The 23356-nt window shown below is 38.7% G+C and overlaps 2 protein-coding genes across 3 annotated transcripts in view; one reads left to right on the top strand and one right to left on the bottom strand.

Annotated features, from left to right (window-relative positions):
• CMSS1 (cms1 ribosomal small subunit homolog) overlaps window positions 1-16911 on the bottom strand; it is a 216551-nt gene extending 199640 nt beyond the window's left edge. For both annotated transcript variants that reach the window (XM_056483752.1, XM_056483761.1), the window contains exons 1-2: window positions 16852-16911; window positions 16422-16583 (exon numbers count right to left, since the gene is read on the bottom strand). In XM_056483752.1, coding sequence (XP_056339727.1) covers window positions 16422-16583; window positions 16852-16885 — 196 coding nt within the window. In that variant the 5' untranslated portion in view covers window positions 16886-16911. The remainder of the gene's footprint in view (window positions 1-16421; window positions 16584-16851) is intronic.
• Window positions 16912-17264: 353 nt separating this feature from the next.
• The window catches only part of TBC1D23 (TBC1 domain family member 23), a 32331-nt gene continuing 26239 nt past the window's right edge, over window positions 17265-23356 (top strand). The window contains 2 exon segments of the mRNA XM_056483714.1: window positions 17265-17417; window positions 17419-17562. Of these exon segments, the coding sequence (XP_056339689.1) occupies window positions 17278-17417; window positions 17419-17562 (284 nt within the window). The 5' untranslated portion in view covers window positions 17265-17277.

Raw genomic sequence — 23356 nt, 5'->3', positions numbered from 1 at the left:
TTCTTTTTCACAAAAGTTGTATACTCCAAATCTAAATTGTAACAATTGTCCTTATTGTAAAAACTTAAATGTCCATAAATTTGATGCTTTCGGGGGGTGGTGGTGATGGTATATATTATTTTTTTTTAAATTAAAAACTGCAATCTCCTTATCAACAAGGAAGTTTGCAAGTAAGCAGAAAGTCCCTATTCACTAACCCTTATCTTTATTCTGCCTATATTCCCCAGAGGAAAAAAAAATATTTCTGCAGTATAACTTAGCAACAGATTCAGCAAAGAACTTTGGCCCATGATCTCACAGAACAAGGGGACTTGTATCATTTAAGTCCTTTTGGTTGACAGGAAACTAAATGTTTATAACTGCAGATAATAACTGCTTTTAGAACAGTTTCTACTGAAAAGCAAAGTCCACTGCCCATAAACACTTTTCTCCAATAAACAATGGGAAGAAAAAAATACTAAATTATATAAGATATGTGATAGAAATGTATAATAATATATGTATTACAGTTGAACAATGGTAATTTCAAAAAGAGAAATTGTGTGTGGACCTGTACAACCCCATCTTTTTTAATCTGAGGTTAATAGGCTTCATAAAAGGTCCTCCTTCCTAGTTTTGTCTCACTCTGTCTCCATGGCTGCACAAATGAGCTCTGACTAAGACCTGGGTCAGAAAGACTACATAGTCTTATTCTGCAAAGCAAACTTTGACTCACACCTATTTCAGCAAAAGCTACTGATTAAAACAGCAGCCAGAACTCAGGGAAAACAAAATCATAAAAATTTTAGAACATGTTAATTATAGAAACAAGTTACCTAATTACATTTAGGCTGCACATTCTTAACGGCAGGGCTCATTTAAGAGCCCAAAAATCAGTACCTTCAAAATACATTCTGTGCACTTCTGGTTTTTGGGATACTGCATATCCTGCTGATCTATACCTAAGATCTCTGGAGGAACACATTACAAGGATGGTACTAAATAACTGTGTCTGAAGCAGCCACTTGCCAGCATACTAACAGACATCAAATTCTCAAAAAATTAAAGGACTAACACTTGTCCTCCAGAGGCACTAAAATTTTCTTCAGTTAGACCTAAAAAGCTTGTAGGAAAAAAGATCTACCTTCAAAAATACATAGAAATGTGCTGATCATTAACCACTTGGCCATCTATTAGAATATCTTATAAACAAAAAGTACAAATAAGGGCACAGCACTAAGCACACACAGTCCTTTGGACAATTACCAAGCTATTATGAATAAGGAAGTTCAGTCTTTAAAGCTAAGATTTGAATACAAAACCTAGATGAGAGTTCACACCATTTATAAGTATAATCATTTAGCAACACAGTACTTCTGTCCCTGTCTTAAATTCATAATGATTTATCAGTAACTGTCTAATTAGCAAAAGACAAAGGAAGTAGCCACTCATGACCTAAGTAAGAAACACCAGCACTGCCTGGAAATGAAATTGCTACATTTCCTGAAAACACACCTCGATTAAGGGATGCTTACATTCCCCTGCTGATGGAACAACCTCTTTGTAGATTTAACTGACTTCATAGCAAAATTTTTGTCAGTCGTTCCAAGAGATAAAAAAAATCAAATAATTATTTTTGCCTGAAAATAAGGTTTGCACAATGAAACAGGTTTATCCTGTCTGAATTCCCAAGATCGATTTCAAAGCAGAGAAAATAAACACCTGGATGTATTTGCTGAGAGCTGAAACGTAATTGTTTAAACAGAAAGAAGTCAGCTGTAATTTTATCATAAAATAACAAATAGAAAGCATAGTTTAAGGAATCAAATTATTGATTTACAAATTAATCTTGAGTTGTTCAGATCACCACTCCACATTTCGAAGTATTTCCATCTTGCTGAGTGGGAATAGCCACCTGCTTCCTTGGCAGACAATAAGAAAACAGCAGAGCAAGGAGAAATTTAAATAAGTTATTCTGAATATTGATTCAAGCACTCTGAACAAAAACATCAAGCACAATCATATTAAAATTCAACAAGTAAGACAGCTTTTCTAGGAATTTCAGCTAGTCTGTAAGTGGTAAGTATTGCTGTTAATTTGGAGGCTGAGACACTTTTGCTTTCAGCAGTTGCTCAAAAGTCTAAAGTCTGACAGGTATGTAATGGTTCATTTAAATGTTATGGGGAAATAAGGTCACATAGTAAGAAACATATATCAGGGGGATTAAACTGTGAAAGAGAGTGTAAAAACAGTTTTCAGCAGATCGTAACATCAATCCTTCTCTTTTCCAAAACTGTTGGCAAGCATCTTTAAGGTCTAAAAATTTACCCTTTCCCCTTTATGTTTAGTTCCCAGCAAAAGAAAGGGAGAATTAACTGATTAAAAAATGACAGCAGTTTCCAGCCCCTTTTCCTTCATCTATTTGGGTTTATTTCAGTGAATGATGAAATGGACAGAAGTGAGGGCAGCACCAACACTTTGCATTTTTAAGCCATTCTTTTTGTGATTAAATTTCTTAGAAGGAATACTTGCAATTTTTGTCATTACAAAGGGAGGATGGATGAGGGGAGGGAGGGAAAAGGAGGAGATACAAAAAGAAGAGAATACAAAGTGAAATGGTAATCTGAGACCAAGCACCCATCCATCAACTGAGGTAGTATTTCAAGTTATTTAAAGACCTCTTGCAAGCCAGTAATTAAGAAATAGAATTGACAAAAATTACAGGAGCAGACTGCTAATCTTCCTGATCCAAAACACCATAACCAATACGGTATCTGGGGAGAGAATGTAAGGCTGAAAGAAGAAAAAGATCTGTATGTCAGCATTTCATGCAGGGATTAGGAAGGCGTGCTCCCCACACTAGGGAAAAAATAATCAGAAACAGAATTGTACAGCTCTATTTTCTGAATAAGATTCAATGGCTGCAGCAGGGTTAGATGATGGAAATGGAGTAACCATCTGCAGGATGACTTTGTCCCTAGGAAACAGATATTGAGACAGGCAAAACAAAAACTGACAACTGCCTAATCTCCAGGCTTAAGGAAAGACTACCAAAACATTATGTTACCAAGAAACAGAAGAGAAAAAGATCTTATGCTTCAAATACAGCACAAGTGGGTCTATAAAAATATTTTAAAATTAACACCAAGAACTTTAAGTCAGAAATTGCTCAAAAAAAAGACAAACCATAAAAATTTAAGCAGCATGAAGTGTTTTCACAGATCTGCAGCCAGTGGCCCCAAGATGAAGCTGAATTCTCTCTGTGCTCTAGCTAGCACATTAACCAATGACCCACCTGTGGGCACTCAGAAAGCCTCAAACAGCAGAGTTGCCAACTGAATGTGATTCCCTTCTGACCACAAAGCAAAGTATTCTCAAGAAACACTTTTTGAGTGGAAAGACCTCTTTTAATCAGTGTCTCTTAATTTGCCATGCAGTGGCCTGACATCACAGGGTCTTCAAACAGGGATGGGCCAAGGAAGCTCCCTGCCCTTTTTCACCCCTACCACAAGCCTGATTACAAAATACGGCCCTTTCAGTTGTGCTGTCACCACTTTCTGGAAGGCAGCACTGTGAAACAAGTCAAGAAATTAACCTGGATTTAAAAAAACAAAAGCAAAACCACAAACAAAAAGCCATATGCCACAAATTCTCATTTAAAAAAACAACAACAAAAACAAACAAAAACAGGATCCATTTCATAGCACAGCTTTATAAAAGAGCTACACCAGCATAACTGAATGGACAAGCAAAAAGGAAAAAGGAGAATTTTATAGTGCAATGTTGCCAAAGCCCTGGTCCCATCACATTTGTCTGAAGATATACAATCTAGCATGCAAATACATCACAAAGCATTTCAAATATACAACAAACATCCATCAGTTCCATTAAAATGATTCTGTATCTCTCTCAGAAGAGAAGTTAACTGACTTGTGCAAAATCTGAGCAAGGCAGCTTCGAATATGATTAGTACCTACATTTTCTTATCCTTGATTTTCTCATACTCAAGTCACTAGAGGTCATGTTTTGTCCTGAAAAAACATCAGTCTTACCTGGATAAAAGGTACAAAGTCTCTTATTTTAACTACCATTTTATATATATTAGGGAAAAAAATACATATTGAAAATAGGACTCTGATTAACATAGCTTTTAATGTGGCCTTCCAAGAGAAAAGCAGCCTACTCACAGACAGAAAAAAGCCATGATAGTAAGAGGGTCATTTTCCTTCTCCATGCAGAACCTCTGTAAACCTTTTCAGAATAAAAATTTGCTAATATGGGGAAAACATATTCAAAGCTTTTGAACAGACAATATTGATAATGAAGACATAAGACATTTTCACATTAAAAGGTGTAAGTGCAATTTCAAACACCTTTAAAAACTGCCTTAAAAATACCCAAACACAGATATCCCTATGTGCCCCCAGTCTGTATAGAATGATCCTCCACTGCCCCCACTCAAAAAATGGCAGAGTAGCTTTATACCAATTGGACTGCAGGCTGTACCCAGGTTGCATTCCCTCCAACAGCACCAACATCTAAGCACCTGCAGAAACACCTAAATGCCAGCACTCCCCTGTGCAGGACACAACTGCTATTGCAGAGTGTGCAGTATTAGGCCACACACTTCTGTTCCTAGGGATGCCCAAGTGCCCTATCAAGGTGCCTGAGACCCCTTGGACTTTCAAGGGGCAAAGAGAAGATTAATAACAAACCGTTGTTCATTCCAGCTGCATGACAATGCTGATCAACCAGCCCCAGGTAACCTTGTCCCACGGGAGTTACCCACAACATAACCTTACCTTCCCTGCATCTTGTCAATTATCTACTAGAAATAAGTCTTCAAGTTATCCAAAGTTCAAAATAATATCATCACACTTGCCAGTGAAGACATGTCCCAAGGAAAGCAAGGCACATAACAGAATTTTAGAAGCTGTAAATACAACTTCTACCTCCAACCATTCTTCATTTCTTCACCACCAGAAAGTAGATTTAAACTCTGCATTCAGGAAATAAGATCACAGTGACACATTTAAGTACATTAGTGCAAATTGTGCCACATATATGGAAATAATTTCTAATATTAATACAAATTTTTCTGTCAAATATGCCATATTATTGAAATCAAGAGGGCTGTACTAAAGCAAGTATCATAAGAGTAGAAGACTCATAAACTAGAGCTTAAAAAGGATCTCAATACATTTTGAAGCCTATTTTCTCACTACAACTTGACTTAAAAACCCCCATACAAAAACCTGGTTCATACAGTTCAAAAAACCTTCTCCAATGACAACTTCACAGTTACCCAGCAATCTGGAACAGGGCTGAAATACCCTTGTCATTAAGCATCTTGCTGACTTCCAAACTAAATTTACATTGCTGAAACTGTACTCCAGTATTCTCTTTCCTGTCCCCCCAGTGGACTTTGAAATTTATTTGCTCTGCAACACGTATTAGAAGACAATTATCACATCCCTCCTCAGTTTTGTTTTCTCCAGATTAAACAAACCCAATTGCTCTCCTGCTTAATAGCTCAAGTACTACGACTCTAGATCACTGTAGAGTAATTTTCCCTCTGCCAAGCTGTTTATAGTGGTGTGACAAGACAGTGAGACAAGCCAGACACCAGCCTGGCTTAGGTTTCACCCTAAGTGAGTTAGTGAGAGCAAGTATTTCACTGCTCCTGCTCACACACCTCAGTATAGTCACACTCACAGGTGTGCTGCATAAAAGGGAATTCAGAGCAACTGAGACATCTCACTTTGGATTCCTAGAAAACAAATGCCAGGGCCTAATGAAAGAAAAGTAAAGAAAAGGAAGTATCTGAATGCTCTGTGCAGCTGAGGATGCCAAACCAGAAATTTCAGCCAAAGCTGTCTGGCTTGGAGACTAAAGGGAATATTCAAGTTTATCACTTAATCTTAAGTCGTTCTCACTTGCAGACCTGGCTTTCATTCTGACTGCATTCAATCATCCAGGAACAAATTTAAGCCTGGCAAGAGGCACACTTGTGCACACAGAGACATGGACTTCTGAGTAAAGATCTTCAGCACCATCCCCTGGACACTTTCACTAAAGCTGAAAATGATACTCTGTTACCCAATTTTCTTCAACAAAAAATTTAAGCAGTGAGAAAGAATCTTATCTAAAGTTATTTCTCCTAGATCAGGCACTACAATGATGTAGAAAAAGGAGTAAGAAAACTTACAGCAGAAATACTACATGCTCCCCCCATTTAAATGAATAAAGCTAAAACAGGAAACAAAGCACATCATAGTTTCAGAAGGAAAAGGAAAGGATTAAGACCAAAAAGCAGGAGAACTACTTCAACAACATGGAAACAAATATTTCCTCTCCTTCACAATCCCACACACGCTTGCCTTAGCACACTCCCTAAAGCAAGCACTGCATTGTGTTAAAAGCTGGCCCATATAAAAAAGCCACCTCTGTCCCCATGGGGGACAAAAAAAGGTGTTTATGAAATACACATCCTGATATTTCAGAGCATGCTTTCTCCATTGTCTTCTTGAAATTAGAAGGGCCATTTTCACATTAATGTGTGAAAATTTCCCAATTGTCACCTGTGCCAGTGTTTGTCCCCATCCCTGAAGTACCCACTGTCATTTACTAAGAGACAACAAACGTAGTCCCTTGTGCATACCTCTCACTCTAACACACTTTCTCCTGCCAATTTCTATTACAGACAACTGATGTCTGCTTCAGAAGTTAAATTAAAAATGAAGTTAAAATGCAGCCTTCTTGATTCTTAGATCAATGCTTGCCTTGAAAATTAGCTTCAACTGTTCATTTCTCCAACTAAGCACTGCTATTTTGCAAGCCTCATGCCTTGAACCAATACAGTACTATTATACTTAGAGGCAGAAATACCACATAACCTAATTTAAAAGTGGACAGTTTAATGTTTTTGGGGTTGTCATTGCTGTTGCAGTAATTACTTGTCAATGCTTACTTAGACACATGAAGTGAAGGAAAACTGCATAACTACTCAGACAGGTCACTCCTCAGCAATATTTTGTTTCTGGGGGTGTTTCAAGAGCATTAATGGGAATTCACAAGGGATCTCCAGAGCATGAAAGGCAGCTCAGCTTGTTCTTTGAAGAACAAACATATCTTTTTTTCTCTTCTATGACTTAGAAAGATAGCAGATACAAAAAGTGGCCGACAGATGGGAACTCAATAGACATAGCTAAACGGCAATGATGAACACAAAGCCAGCAAATTCAGAATACAAATGAGAGTTTAAAAAAGGATGAGGGAGACTAAAACCATTCATCTTGAAGGAGAAAATGAACTGGTAAAAAGGATACATATATTTGAAGAGAATGAAGTAATTCCTAGTGTGCACACAGATTTCCCATACATAGTTAAAAATCAAATTGAAAGGCCCACCAAAATCTACATATAAGGAGTTTTCAGTCATTCAGGTCTGCTTAAAAACCAAACCAAACATCCTGAGATACAAGCCTGCCATGGCTACTGTATCTGCTTACATGCCTCTACACTAAGCAGTAGGGAAGGACCAAGGAGTATTGCACTAGAGTTTTAGTAGACATACAACTAAACCAACGCAGAATTTTATATATAGTTACTTCCAAGTGCTTTCCAGACAAATCCCACATAGCACCATTCCCTCTGTATCTGTATCTTAAGAACTTATCCAGTCAATTGACCCAAAATGTTCTGTTTACAACTCTTATCCGAGATTCATAATTTGTCAAGTACAAGTTTTAGAAAATAAGTGAAGTTTAGTCCTTGATCTAGCTACATATGTAATTGAATTCAAAAAGATAAGCGTCAATAAGTGTTTTCCTTAAATTTAAATTATGCCTTCTTTCCTCTTTAGAATTTATATCATGAATGATGAAAAATAAACCAATTTTAAAGTGTAGTATAAGGAGGAAGAGATCTAGATGAGCTGTCTGTTAAATCCTTGCTTTCATCAAAATCACAATCACTGAAGTGCAAGTTCAGAGGAAAAAAAAAACAAAAAACACATAATACAACTGTTATCCTCAAGTTTGAGCCCATGCCAGGATTTAGAGCAATTCAGTTATTGTGGCTACAGTCAAACATGACACAAGCAAAAGAGATCAATACAAACTCTGTAATCAGATCAAACCTTGACAAGTCCATCAGTTACTATACAGCTCTAGGTGTTCAATACTGTCATTCAGAACTGCAAAGTACATAATTTTGAACCACAAAAAAAATTGCTTGAAATTAAATCTGATGGCTCAGAAGGCCATATTGTCAATAGCAGTTTTAATGAGCTAGACACTGGTGCAAAATATAGGCCAGAACATAGAGATAGTTCAACACCAAAATTCTCATTGATGCTGTAAAACCTTACAGCCTGAATACCAGAGTCAGATGCACAAAACCTGTAAAAATCTGGGCCTACAAATACCTCCCTGAAGTACTAACATGGCTGGTCAATCAACTCCAGACAATACTCCAACCACTTTGTACCCAAGGAATCTCTGAACTGGAATACTTCTCAAAAGAACTCGAACCAAACAACCAAACACAACTCTTAGAGATACAATCTCACTTTAATATGCAAGACTTTACAAAAATCTTTTTATCTATTCACCTCAATGTACTTAGCAAATGATGGCTAATTAAATTCTTTTTATAGCTGGGAAACAGACACGTTTTCTATCATCTCTATAATTACATCAGGCAATAGCATTGCCAGTAATAGCCTACTCAAACACTTTATTCTCAATACTGTGCCTCATCTGCCAGGCCATAACACATGCTCAGTGGCAAACTCTTCCAACCCAGTACTAATGGAAAGCCACATAGTAGCAACAAAATTATTCCCTCCAACATCAATTCCTTCCTTAACTCAGCACCTTTAGTAATTGAAGCAAAATGCTTTTTGATTTGGGGGCAAAAGGGAAAATCTTTTTTTTTTTGCTTCCTTTCCTACTAACAATATGAATGCTAAAATTCCACCTTACCATAAAAATGCATGTTAATTTTTTCAGCACTGAATGAAATACAAAAGGAAATATTTGCTGCCACCTAGAGGTAAAATCTTGAAGGAACACAGGAGAAAAAAATGCATCTCCTTTCTCCTTACTCACTTTCAAAGTCAAACTCTCCTTTCTCCATGCATAAAAAAAAAAAAAAATTAAAAGTGCTACAAATTGAAACATGCTGCTTTTAAAAATGTGACAATAAATGTCACTACTGTACATGAAGTAGTTTTCCCTACATATATTATACAGTTATCACTGAACCGACACACATTTTTACTCACTAACATGAATTACTGTCAGCTCTTGCTTCTAATATTCTGCCTGTTATACCATATGTAAATATTATCATTTCAGGAGTCTTTCTATGCAGTTTATGAAAATGTTGTGTATCAGAGGTGTCTGTGAGATTCAGATGCTATCTCCACTATACTATTAAAAACTAGCTCACTGCTCTGCTACCTATCCACTTGCCACTTATTAACCTTGAGAACTTGGTTTTCCACAGTTTGCCCACAAAATCTGCTCTCAAAAGATGCTCTTGTTAGAGACCACTTTCAAGAGTTTTTTTTTAAAAAAGCTCACCTAGGTCTTTCCCTCCCACATAGGTCTCATCATTAAACAATCCAATAACATGTACCTACATAACAATATCTGACTAACAGACCTGATTATTATGCCTGACAAGAAATGTGGATGCTTTCACAAAATAAGTAACCATGTGGGCAAACATATTACTTAACTGACATTTCTACACTTTGATCAGTTCAGCAGTTGTATATATAGAATCTGCAGTGAAGCTTTACTCCAAAGTGGCATTGCACCCCTCTAGCATCACCAACAATTTCAGTGGCAGATAGCACATCACAAACAAAGACCGTGCAATTTTAAATATCATCTCCTTCAGAAGTCTTAGAAATGTACCACACTGTTCTAGGAGACCATTACTATTTTGTCTCTTCGTTATCAAACTTCAATTAAGCCCAGGCTGATTTTTTTCCTTACTCATAATCCATTAAGTACATCTGGGACATGCAAACTTTCCCCAAATTCCTCCACACTGAACACATGCAATGATCTGATGTTGGTTCAGCTTTATTCCATTGAAAACCCTGTCATACATAATTATCTACAGGTAAATGGCAAGCCTTTGATTTGTGATTATTTTTATTTTTTTAATCAGCCCAGACAGACCATTATAGCCACTAGGAAGTTTTCTCAAAACCCATTTTTGTCTAGCTCATTCTTGTTCATAATTAAGTCACCAGAATTCCAACACTGCTTTCTATTGTCCCCATTTGAACACTATTTCCATTCTTTGGGTTAAAAAAAAAAAAAAAAAAAAACCATGAAGTGAGGTTCTTTTACCTTTATCTTGACTGGAAAAGGTATATAAAAATGTTTGTGACAAAAAAAAGTTTTCTCATGAGTAGGATATGTTTAATCCTGGTTTCAGATAATGGTACTTTCCAAACAATCTTCTTGACTTTATAGTTCTTCACCCCTTTTCAAGCATATAACTTTTTTTTTTTAATATTTACTTTTTTTTTTGCAATTAAATATTATTACTATGGTCATTCTGAAGAGAGAGTTGTCTCACAAATAAATACAAATTAATTTTGCGTATACTGGTCACTGTCAAAGAACGATCTCTCACAGTAAAGTATGACTTGGGTATTGCCTTCTACTTAGGACTGAAACAAGATTTGCTTCTGCTTGTGGAAGTTCTCTGATTATTCACCCAGAGAACCCACACAGCTCAAGACTTTGCACTGCACCACTCACTCAGCTTCTAAGGCTGATAGTAAGCTGATAGCTGACAGAAAGGAAACCCCTCTTATTTATACTCTGAATTTAAATCCATTGGGATTCTTTGATATTCACCAATTAAATAGGTAAGTTAAATACAAAGCTTCTGCCTCATTACCAACAAGATAAAGGAAGTTTAAACAAACAGTTCTAAAAGCAGTGCATTCATGTTTACAAAGTGGAAAAAGCACAACCAAGCTAAAACCACAGCTGGTTTCTTCTCCCTAACACATGATTTATTTTTTCGGTTTATTTCCAGATTACCAATACGTTCCGTCGTTCAATTCCAACTCGGATCCCCAAACCAAAGCCTGCAAGCACAACCAAAGCACCTGTCAAAATTTCTACTGGACATCTCAACAAACCCCTCCAAGACAGCCCTTCTGGAAAGATCCGCATTATACGGACTGTGTCTAAAGCCTGCCTTCAAAGTGGAGGGAGAAGGTAAATGACTTTCTGTGATCTGGGACATTAAAATGGATTTAAGCCATCAGAATCTCAGCAGCAATTGTTTCCATTGGAGAAAAATCAGAAATGGTCACCAATTACAAGACATCAAGACAGCCAAATTCTTAGGAGACAAAATTAACTGCATGTCTGCAGGGACCATGCTTTGCTCCATTTTTTCTGGTGCAATTCTGGATTTCGCCACTCACAGGAGCACAAGACACAAATAAGTTTCCACTATAAATTCAGTTCTGACATGTTCTATAAATAATAGTAAGGTTATTCCAGTAGATTTATAAAAAGGTGGTCAATCATATGAAGAGGCGCTATAGAAGGTGACATGTTTTCAAAGTTGATCTAGCCAAGTGTCTCAGAAAGCTCAGCATTAAGGGTGGAATGAAGAAAGACATGGAGAAATCTCTTGTAAAACATATTGAATTTAGGGAAATGCAGAGCTCCCTGCTGTGCCAAGCATCACTTTAAAAGTATGTTGTGAAGATAAGCAACTCCCTCCTCAAGGAGTTAACTAGTGTGATTATCTCTGCTACAATTCATGCAGACGTTATGTTAGGAAAAGAGATGTGAGAATCAAGACAGATATTGTTTGCACCAGCTATATAAACTTTCATCATTTGGACTACAGTATTTAGATTTCAGTTCACTTAAAAAGTATTTTAGAACTGATCAAAATTAGTATCAAGTTTAACAGTAAGCTGTGGCTTACAACTTTATTCTTTCATTCCTTCACAATCTTGCCCTTCCTTTCAACTCCTCACATTCACTCAAAATATGTAACCGGATTCATTGCTCCTAGTGAAAGGGTTTTCTTTTTAACTGAACTCTTTGCACAAGAAATTCTAGTTCATCCATGAGAGAATTTGTCTTTTTGCTTTTCTTAAAGCATAACTTCTTTAAAAGACTTAAAATTCAAGGTTTCCCTTCAGCCAACACACATGCACAAAAAAACCTCAAACAAAAACATTAGAAGAGACTCCATGCTTGTTGTTACCAATTTTCTGAAAAATAGCAATTGTTGCTCTTCAAGAAAATTTCTCACTGTTCTACAGAACATTAAGAAAGACTAACAAAATACTACTACTACAGCAAGAAACTCCCACACAAGACTCCTTTAATACCAACTAACACTAGTCACTGCTCTAAAATATAAAAATGTATTTATTTCTCTGGTATTAATGTCTCCCTTGTTCTTCTTCCCCTAACAGAGTGCATTCCAACAGTCTAAATGGCTCAACTGATAATACGTGGGAAAACTCTTTACACATAGGTGTTTCTTTAAGAACTGCCAAATCCTAATTCCTAAATAGAGCAAAAGCTAGTGGTGAACACAGTGCCATAACCAGAACTGCAATCCTTTTCCTGAAGCAAGGAGATTCTGATGCATTCAGTTACCCCATTTTTCCCTTTCATTTCACAGCTAAAGGTTTAACTTAACCACTGAGACAGTACGACACATTAGCACTGCTGTGTGACTGTTTTTGCAAACCCACAAGAAACCTATGCCTTCCTCTACAGCTTCACAAGAAATTCTCTAGAAGTACTTGAAAAAAAGTTTTAAAAGATCAGTCTACTGAAAAATTATTTCAGCTGTGTCCTACAAGACACATCTGTGTTAATTCGCAGACATTTAAGAATGACTCTTCCACAGTAAAAAGGAAAGGCTTCCCATTTTTTTCACTGAATCTGCAGCTATCAAGTTCTGAGAGTCTGCATCAGGTATGCTTAGATCTCAACACAGCTCACAGCACACCACTGCAACCTGCAGAATGGATGTACATTGATGTGAAGAAACACAGATTTCAAAAAGCAGCTGTCAACTTGGCATGTTTATCAGAAAGATCTTCAAGTACTTCAAGACCAAGCTCTATTACAAGGAAGAGCAAGTCATTGATGAGCCAAAAAAAGAGAGACAAACCTCCTCATACAGAGTCCAGCAGCAGATCTCAGCTCTGATCATACAACAGTGCTCCCACTGAATGCACTACAATGAAGAGTCTGCTTCTTAATAGCTGCAAATCACATATTATAAATTGATGTTAACTGGCACCCTGCAGTACACAGAAAGTAAAGAGAACCCATGGCAAAAGAAATCAATTCCTGCAATAGCATCCTTTGCTTTAGAGCCCACACAGGACCCCACAAGCACTGCCAAATCATCCTCTGTGGTCCTATATTATACTTCCATCTATTTGGGCCGCTGACGTACAAGGGTTTTGCTCCTGTCTTGCAATAACACAATTAATTTCTATCTATGAGGGCCAGACCCCTCATAGGTAGATACTACTGGAAGAATTTCTGAAAAATAGAAGTCCATCCCTCTCCCTTAAACTGACTGGGAGATGAGGCACAGTGGCTACAGGCAAGATCTGGACATTTACAGTGCTGTGAGAATTGCTCTTTTCTGTTCACAGAGGGAAGAGGAGAAACTTGGTGTCCTACACCAGTACAAAATAAACTCCTCCAAATTCCTTATCCTTTCCCTTGTAATTCTGAATGCAATATAAAAATCACATGGAAGACTGGACAAAGTTGATACAGTAACTGGAAAAAAGGAAGGTAAGGAAGTCCTGCAGTTGCATGACGTGGGACATGAGTAACATTAAACTAGGCTGCTAAGTAGAGAACAATCCCTAACCACTCCCTCCACAAATCTCATCTCAAAGGCTTGCTGAAGGCATTATCAGGCAAGATTCTTTAGTTTTTGTCATGTCACAAGGTTAAAAGTTGGGTATCCTTCTAGCATTTTTTCCTTGGGTTTTGTGGGCTTTTTTTACACCGATGAATCACATGCAGCAGGGTAAACATTAATGTCTTAAGGTGAGAGTAATTACCTTTAATCTTTAATATGGACTCTAAAATAATGACTTCCAATGATATGGCCAAAAGCAAATTTAGAATTACAAATCCATACATTAGGAGATATATTCACATATATTTTGTGGTTTTGTCCTCTTTAGGTGGAGTGCATGAACAAAGTTCATACTCATTTTAAAAGTAGCCTTTTCTAACTACAGCTGGTTAAAATCCAAAACACTTTTGAGAGCCGACTTCTGATGGATATTCTGTAGGTTAAAACTTATTCTAGAGTTAATTTTAAAGGAACTGGCAAAAGATCAGTATTTCAAAAGCAGATTTTGAATTCTGCTTTGCACCTGCAGTTATGACAGAGATGTTATTTTTAAATAGGTCAGCAAATGAGGTTAGACAGTATTTTTTTAACAAAACTTGATGATTCACAGAAATAAAATCGACCAAGTCTTTCAAAGGTGCTCACTAATGTGCAATTATTTTCTTGTACTGCTGCCTACATTATACATTGTGAACCCTAATTTCCTCTTTTATGCCAACCAATTTTAAAGCGTTTTACAGTATCAATAAGATGCTGTACAAATTAACCTTCGATTTTACCTGCTTTATGTGAAAAATAGCTATACAAAATAAAAGTGACAGATGTTTTATGTTTACTGATAGCTTGTGTCAACTTCATCCAACAACAGGCTCCGTAAAAAGAACCTGCCAACAAATTACAAAGGTGGGCTGCAGACAGCAGAGTACCTGGTTTGCACAATGCTCACCTGTAATCACTACTCATAGCACACTCAAAGAATGTTCTTGGAGTAAAGTATACAGGATTGGGTTGGACACTTCCAGAGGTTATTTTCCACCTTAATTCTTTTAGCAGCTCAAAAATACTATTGCAAAAATCCCAAGGAGTTTTTCATAACTGGAAAAGTTGTCATTCACAGTCTCACCTCAAAGTCAGATGGTTCGTCCATCACGTCAAAAGTTTATAATCGAAGTCCTGCTCTGTATCCAGTTTCTAAAGCTGCCAACATTGTAACAGTTAGCTAACCACCCACCCCACATGAAACCTGCGGTGACTGAATGCACAGGTAGGCTCTTAAGAAAAACTCCTAATGAAGAGCATTTACCATGGAAACTGGGACTGCTTAAGGAACCCACTTGAGACTAAAAATAAAAATTAAATGCTCAGAAGCCTAATTAGCCCTCTTTATTACATACATGCAACTTTCATATTGCTTCCTCTCAAACTATTCTCCAAGCACTTTTGATAGGAAATAAGCAGCAATTATCAAGATGCTCAAAAAACTGGAGTCTTTGCAGAGGTGCAGATAACTCCCAGTAATTCCCAATTCTTGCCAATATAATATTTAAAAAACAACCAATAAATTAGGGCACTATAAAGTCTAAGGTCATTTTAGTTTCCTCAATTTTCACACTAAAATGTGTGCATTTACTAAATGTGCATTACTAAACCGTAAGCATTACAAATAAAACATTTTGCAGCTTGTGGTCTTGAGACACAATGAAAAAATACAAGTGTATGAGCCAGGTATCATAATCATCAGGGAAAAAACAGACAAATCAGTCACAGCACCATACTCCAAGGAGCAATGGCTGGAGAGAACTTTTTAACTCTTGCCCATTTACAGTAACACATGGCAAAGGTGATGCCACACACCCCAGTGAGCATATGGGTGATGCTTTTCAAGTACCAAAGATACTTTTCCCTCCAAAGGCTCTACTATGGATTTAGTGTTTCCTAGGCCTTACAGAACTGCAAGTTCATGCCGATAATGGCAAACACAATCACAGAATATTCTGAGGTGGAAGGAACCTACAAGGATCATATATTATGCAAAAGTCTTTCATCAAATAAACTCTTAGGAAGAAAATACAGTTTGAAAAGTAAATGAATGCAAGAGAGAGCTGAGCTCTGAATTCAAAGCAAGAGGTTTTCCCATTCCCCTCGCCTCGCTTTTTAAACTTGGCGTAAGTGTATTTTTGTTTAGCTGGGTCCTGTTGTTACCCAGGTATTTTCCTTTGCCGCTCCATCGTCTGTCCCAGGGCTCAATCAGATCAGAGACCGGACATCACCTCGCCGCAGACATTCTGCTCGCAAGCAAACCCGCCCTCGGTAGCAAGCAGGGAAAAGCAGGCACAGGGAGAAAAGCGAGTGAGAGTGGAAAACCTGGAGAAGCAAATTAAAAGCAGAGAAGGGAAAGGCGGAGAGGGGAAGTGGAAAAAAAAAAAACAAAATCCAACGAAGAGGAGGGAGGGCAAGAAAGGAGGGTGGGGGGCTGGCTCTCAGACAAAGTGCTTCAATCGCAGCGTGAGCAGCGAGCCCCAGGAGAGGAGTACCTGGAATGTCGCCGGTCTCGGTGTCCCACCACGGCTCCTCCAGCGTGTCCCCCATGCCGCCGCCGCCGCCGCGCCTGCGCACTGCGCGCGGGGCCGGGCCGGGGGCCGGCGCTGCCTCGGGCACGGCTGTGCCACAGCTGACAGTGCATCTCACTGAATAGCCTTCCGAAAGAGAAATAGGCCTTTAAGTGCATGCTGGGGAACTTTTTATATTTTTTCTTTCTTTTCTTTTTTTTTTTTTTTTTTTTTTTAGTGGAAAATATAGAAGTGAGAGAAAGAGGAAAGGAATTAAAACTATTACCCCGTTCTTCACAACATTCATTTAATTGCCTCAACCCGGTGTCATACTGTAAAATACTTTCTTGGTTGAGGTAATTCACGTAATCTTTTCTGAGGAACAGAGAGGTGCCTGCGGAAGGGTGCGCGTTACCTTGGAATGAGTGTTCCCGCCCTTTGGGGCCCATCCCGCATCCCTTCCCAGGAGAAGCGATGTACCCCCAGCCGGGGCGGTGCCGTGCGAGTGAAACACTCCCGTGCAAGGACTGCCACTTCTCGTAAGGCGGCACTGTTACTCCGTGTATAACCCGCTCCAGTGATTTTTCTCAATTCCATTGAGGTATACTGTTTTTGCCCCCCTTTGAGGAGGCAGGTGGGTAAGGAACGTGCATGACAGAGAGCATTAGTGTTGTTCTGCCCAGTGTTGCTAATGGACGTCACCAAGTGATTTTTAGCCCTTGGAAACTGCGTGAAACTTGTGAATTTCCCCGACTCGCTGAGTACGCCCAAAGTGTGGCACGTTAAACACTGTGGGGGAAGTCAATAATCAAACCTACATCTGGCAAAGCAGCGCGGCTTTATGAAAACCGAAACCACTGAAACCGCCGGCAGAGCAGCTCCCCGGCCCTGCTGTGGGGGCGCTGCAGCCGCTCCCTCAGAGCTGCGGCGGCCCCCGCCCCTCTCCCGTGCCAGGCTTCCGCGCTTTGCGGCCCGCGCCCTCAGCCGGCGGCCGGGAAGGGGACGGGCTTCGGGAGCGGCGGCCTCGGGGAGGATCCACCTCCCGAGCGCGCTTTACGGCCGGGCGAGCGGGCACGTCAACAGCGATGGCGGAAGGGGAAGAGGCGCCGCCGCCGCCGGGCAGCTGGTGAGTTGTGGGGGTGTTCGTGCCCCCCTCCCCTCCGCTCCGCAGCGGGGACGAGCGGAACGAGGCCGGAGCGCCCCGCCCGCCGCCGCTCTGCCCCCGGCACCCGCCGCGCTCGGGCCGTGTGCGGGGTCGCGCTGGGAGCCCGCCGGGAGCTCCCCGCAAACGCCGCCGGCGCTCGGCGGCTCCGGGTCCCCAGAGAGGAACGGGCCCGTCAAAACACGGGCGAGACGCGAAACGAAGGCCGTGCCCAGCCTGGAGCCAGCCGGTCGCTCCAGTTTAAGATGACGGCTTTAATGTGCGGTAGGAGCTGCTCCAGGAGTCTGCCTGGAGTTGCTTTGTTCAGTTCAGCTTCCCCTTTCGCTGCGTGCCCGCTGTCAGGAGCAGGTGACAGCAGTGGGTCCTGCCTCGTTTTCTGAATGATTTTGCTCTCCACCCTCCTTTAGTACAGCTATGACTTATAATGGCTTTTACGTTGAACCTCTAGGACAAGAATAGAGACTATTTCTGGAGCGTGTATAGGATCATTTTGATGGTAACAGTGATGTGATTTTAGTATTCGTTGCATGCATATTCACTCAAAATTGCCAAGGCTTAAATAAACATGTGTTTAAACACTGAAGCTATTCTTGCCGCACCCAACTTCTCCATTTGCATCTTCATTTTGTTTTTGTCTTTGCTTCTGCATTGCATGTGATTTCTTTCTGTGGCTCTGTGCCACACCATTGCTCTTTGTCCTTTCCACGTATATGCTTTTCAAGCAATGACTTTACAGAGCTGCTTTTTATGATCACTTCCAGTCTGATGTTTTTTTGCTTTTAGGCTCTATTTGATGTGGCAGATTCAAAGTTTCCTGCAGTCTGAGCCTAGCCTTCTTTGTGCTTAGTTATCTCACTGTAAAGAAGCTACAACACACACAGGTGTGTGTAGGTGGAACCTCTTCTTTGTCTAGGTTGGTTCTACAAATACAGCTCTCGGTATCCTTAACTAGAAAGTCAAAGTTAGTTGGTGTCTTTTTTTTCCTTTTAGTTACAGCCTCAACATTTATGAAGCCCTTTCTATAAGCACAGTGTTGCATAAGCATTATTTCTAAATAAAGACCTGACTTGGGCCATATAATTACAAAGAGAGGAATGGACCCACTGGCAGTGCACTCTTGACACTGAAATATAACCCTGGACACTGAATAAGAACCATACCTCAAATACCTCTGGAAAAAATATTTCAGATGACTTCCATTACTAATATTGGAATAATGTTGCTTTCTCCCAGATCACAACAAACTTCTCTAGAATTTCTGTTAAGGATGAGGACAAGTGTGTTTCCAGACACATTTCAAGGCACAGCCTGCATTGTTGATATTCTGATTGGCAGCTTTAAAACTATGGTGAACTCTGCTGATGGTACTAGAAAATGCAAACTTGAAGGCATTTGTTAAAACAGATTTAAGTCTTTATGGGAACAATTCAAGAGTTTTATGCTTAAATGCTACATTAATATGTGACAGTGCATCCTGCTACTAGATCTAGAATGACGAATTTGCATTCCTTACTGCTTGCTTAGTAACTTCACGTGGCTTTTTGGGCTTGTTTTCCTGTTTTGGTTTTTTTTTTAAAGCCAGTTTCAGTGGAGTATTTGCTTTTTCATTTGTGGATTTAAAGCGTTGTCGTGTATTCATATTTCAATGGTGTGAGCAGTTGTTGTTGAAAGACCTTTTTGGTGTAAATTACTACACTATGATATTTTGAAGTGTACAGGATTTCAACTTTACAAAGTACCCAAACATGTAGTTCATATAGTGATCCATATATATGCCTGAGCTTTACTGGGAGCGAAACTGGCAGTGCTGATTCCGTGTCCTCTCTTCACTTCCTTAGGAGGATTAAAAGGCAGATGGAATTTGGTGTTCAGAGACTGCAGCACTTTGAATGTATAGAATCCAGATATGCTCATCCACATAAAATTCCCTGTTTGTTTTCCCTGTGTTAACTTGTCATGTGTGCTAGTATAAGTGATTTGAGTGGGGGGAAAGTGTCACAAACTAATTATGAATTAAACCCCTCAATATCTGTACTGACTGCTTGGTATTTTGCTCAACAAAAATCAGAGAACTTTGCAACTGCACAAAAAATAAAACTAAAAAGAAAACCCAGCATCACCACCACCCCAGATTTGTATAGAGAAAGATGAGGGTGTAATTCTATTTTTTAGTTCAGTAAATATAGGAAGTTGCTATCATCACTTTTGATTTAAAAATGAGCAAAACCATTTTTAAATCATATACCTTGTTTGCTAAATGTTTCTTTTGAGCTATTTGGCATATACTCAACTTGAGAAATTGCTAGCATTGTTTTGGTCTGGAAGACATATCTGTCCAAAGCTAAAAATGCTGTGAAACACAAAGGAGGCAGGCTGCTTTCAAACTGCTGTAAAATATTTTTTTTCCTGCTTGTTTATTTTAATCATAATTTCATAATTTCAGTCAGTAGTCATCTAGTCAGTAGAGTGTATAGACACAAATAAGATGGCCTGTTATTAGTTAAAATGTTTGTAATTGGAAGTTATTGATTTTTCTTGCCTTATTTATCAAGGAAACCTTATTTTTCTTGTTCAGATTTTCAAACAGATTAATGGTTATGAATTAATTTCTAAAACCTTTTTGTAGATGTTTGTTTAATATTCAAGCTTCAGGAAACTTGATCAAGTAGTAATTTTTAAGATCTGTACTTGGGAAATCAGGACTTGAAGTAACTAAATATAACACTAACCACAGATGGAATTGTGTGTGTTTAACTTTGCACTGGAATAACTCATCTTATGGTCCCAAAATGCTCTGCAACTGCCTAAGACAACAGGGTGACAAATCTAGTTCCCATGTATCTTTCCCATTATCACAATGTGGGCAATTAGTACTTGGAGACGTAGTATTTCTTCTGAAAGTCCATGAATAGAAAAGTCCTTTCCAGTTAAGCATAAAATTGAAGGAAAAAATCTCAGGGAATTGTTTTTCTCTAAAACTCTATTGGAGAATAAAAGATGGTTCAGTGGTGTGCTGGATACAATGGATATCATGAAGCAAATGTGAGGGGTTCGTTTTTGTTTGTTTTCAGTAGAGAACAAGCACTCATTAATTTCAATTCAGTATAGCTCTTGTTGACTTTTTTTTCTGGTAGTCAGAAAAATCCTGAATTAAAAATAGGAACCATAGTAACAGCTTCTATAAATGTATAAAATTGATTGTAGTATTCTTAACACTTTATGTAGTTTATTGATGACTTACTATTATCTTTTCCCTGCTGTTCACATTCCCACACTTTTAATCCCGTCACTAGTGTTTATGAGTGATTATTACCAAGTATCTCAGTCATATATAAATAATACTTACGAGAAGTGGCTTAAGCTAAATTCCCAACAGCTTATCAATTTTCTTGCCACCAGTTTACACAACTTAAATTACAAAAGGCCCTGTTTAATATTTGTGAAGATAGCTACTTATTGATTATAATATGTCACCAGACTGGCATGAATGTAAGAGATCCTTCTGTAAGTATGGAAACTTACTGCAGATACACTAATAGGAATATTTTGTATTATGACATTTTGAACAGGGAATTTATGTGGGAATTTATCTTTCAGACTATGGCTTGGGTGTAGGCTGGAATTCTACACATCTAACCAAAATCTTGAGTAGCACCTAGAAACAGGCAGCAAAGCCATGGCAGAGCAGAAAGTGCAGTTGTTCAGGTCTGGAGGAGTTTGCCCACAGGGAGAAGTGCTGTTTTCTGTTCAAAATAAGTGTAGTTGTTCCATGTGAACAGAAGACTTCCTAGCTGCTCTTCACTCATGAAAGACAAGGACCCAGATTGCTAGCAGTTTACTGGAATATTTATAGAGCAACTGACAGAAATAAGGAAAAACGCAGCGAGTGGACATGTGTTCAAGTGTTGAAATCACTTTCGTGTTTTGTACTTTGCTAGTTAGCCTGAATAGAAAGTTTACTAGAAAAGAATTTACTTAATCTTTGAAAAGTTCTTGCTACAGACTGTGAACAATCTTGCAGTTGATGGAGGGAATGAGCATCTAATTGAATCACAGCAGAACAAAGCATTTTCCCCCCCTGCTGTTATTTCATTTAACTCCTTGTTGGTAATGCATCACATCTCTTCATGTGGCAGATGGGCATGTCAGTGTCTTGCTTTGTGAAATGAAGTAGTAAAACTGGCATTTGCCTCTCATCTTTACAGTATAGCTAGTGGGGGTGAAGAAGTTTTTGCAAGTGGTAATATGTTGTCAAGCAGCAGAAGCACACATTTGCAGGTAACACGTTTAGTTCGTTTTAACCCATGCACAGCTTCTTGAATGCTGGATACTAGTAACTGGTAGAATTAGTGCTTGTGGGTTTGTGAAACGTTCTTTTCCAGGTGATTCTGTAATTAGTGTAGATGTAGTTTTAAGTATTGTTTCAAGTAAAAATTACTTTTTTATTCTCAAAAGAGTTTCTTTGGGTGATACAGAATTTCTGCTTGAAATGGGATGTGTACACAGCTATTGCATTCGTTTCCACATACCTGTTTAATACTTGGGATATAGTTACAGCAACTAGTTGTGTTTTGTGTGCTGTAATTCGCGGCCTGGCTGTTGCTCTCTAGTCTGTGTTTCATACACAGTGTTCACAGAAACGTGCAATATGTCTAAGAGCACTTCGTTCTCTCCAGCTGATGTTGGATTTTTGCTTCAGTTGAAGCTACATCATGTTAGAGTTCATGCAGTTCTACTGAGAGCTAGGAGGTCTCTTTGTGTAAATGTCCTGGAAATACTTGATTTTTATTCAAGGCTAACTGATCCATTAATTTAACTTTTCAGGCATTGACCATTATGTACAACAGGATAGGTGATGGAAGTGCAAGTGTGCTTCCATATTCTGTTTTCCCTCCATTTCCCCTCCATTTCTGTCTCAGGAAAGGGATTGGTAATCTGTGCAACCTGTAGCCCCACACAAAACAAACATTGAGATTTTTTTTTTCTTTTTTTTATAATACTGAAAATGTGAGAAAATAAGGCAAGTCAAAAATTCTTTGTAATCTGTGCTTTTTTTCATCCAGATTTGCAAAATTACTTGAAGAAAATAGAGTTGTGCCCCAGTGTATATTTGAAATATGATTTAAAATACAAACCAAAAAGTGACAAAATGCAAGGAAAAAGCTTACTTATCAGACCTGTAAATACTTCAAGAAGTCCTGAGTAAAGCTAGTTAAATATCTGCATACCTTCTTCCAGATCTGAGATTTTAATCTATTTGTCCTAAAGGACAAATATTTAGAAAATCAGAAATGTGCGTTTGAAATTTTCAGGAGACCAAACTTGTGAACTTTTATATCAAGGAGTTAATTATATATATATGCAAATTAAAGTAGACAAGAGCTCAACAGCTGACATTCTTTTTCTGTGGCTATTTGAATTGACTACGTCATAGTCATGGAGTAATTGAGAATTCCACTGATAAGACTTTAACATCTATTACTCCATGTGTATAAATAGGTGTGTTATTCACCAGGAATGCATCTTCCCATGTCAATATCTGTCCTGGAGAAACAATCACGTTTTTTGTTTTGCTCTGGCTATAAGCCCCCTGGATGTGTGTTTAACTCACCAGGTATCTGAAGCAAAGCCTTTCTTAAGGCAGATGTCAGGGCAAGTAGAGAAGAGTTAAGAGGATATAGCAAGGGAGTTTTGCTTGGGGACCCATGTGTCACTGCCATTGCTATTTTTCCAGTGAACCTGTTTTGCCAGTACTCTG

This window comes from Oenanthe melanoleuca, chromosome 1 (assembly GCF_029582105.1).
Source record: "Oenanthe melanoleuca isolate GR-GAL-2019-014 chromosome 1, OMel1.0, whole genome shotgun sequence".
In the NCBI taxonomy this organism is placed as follows: Eukaryota; Metazoa; Chordata; class Aves; order Passeriformes; family Muscicapidae; genus Oenanthe; species Oenanthe melanoleuca.
This window is presented reverse-complemented; position numbering and strand designations above follow the sequence as displayed.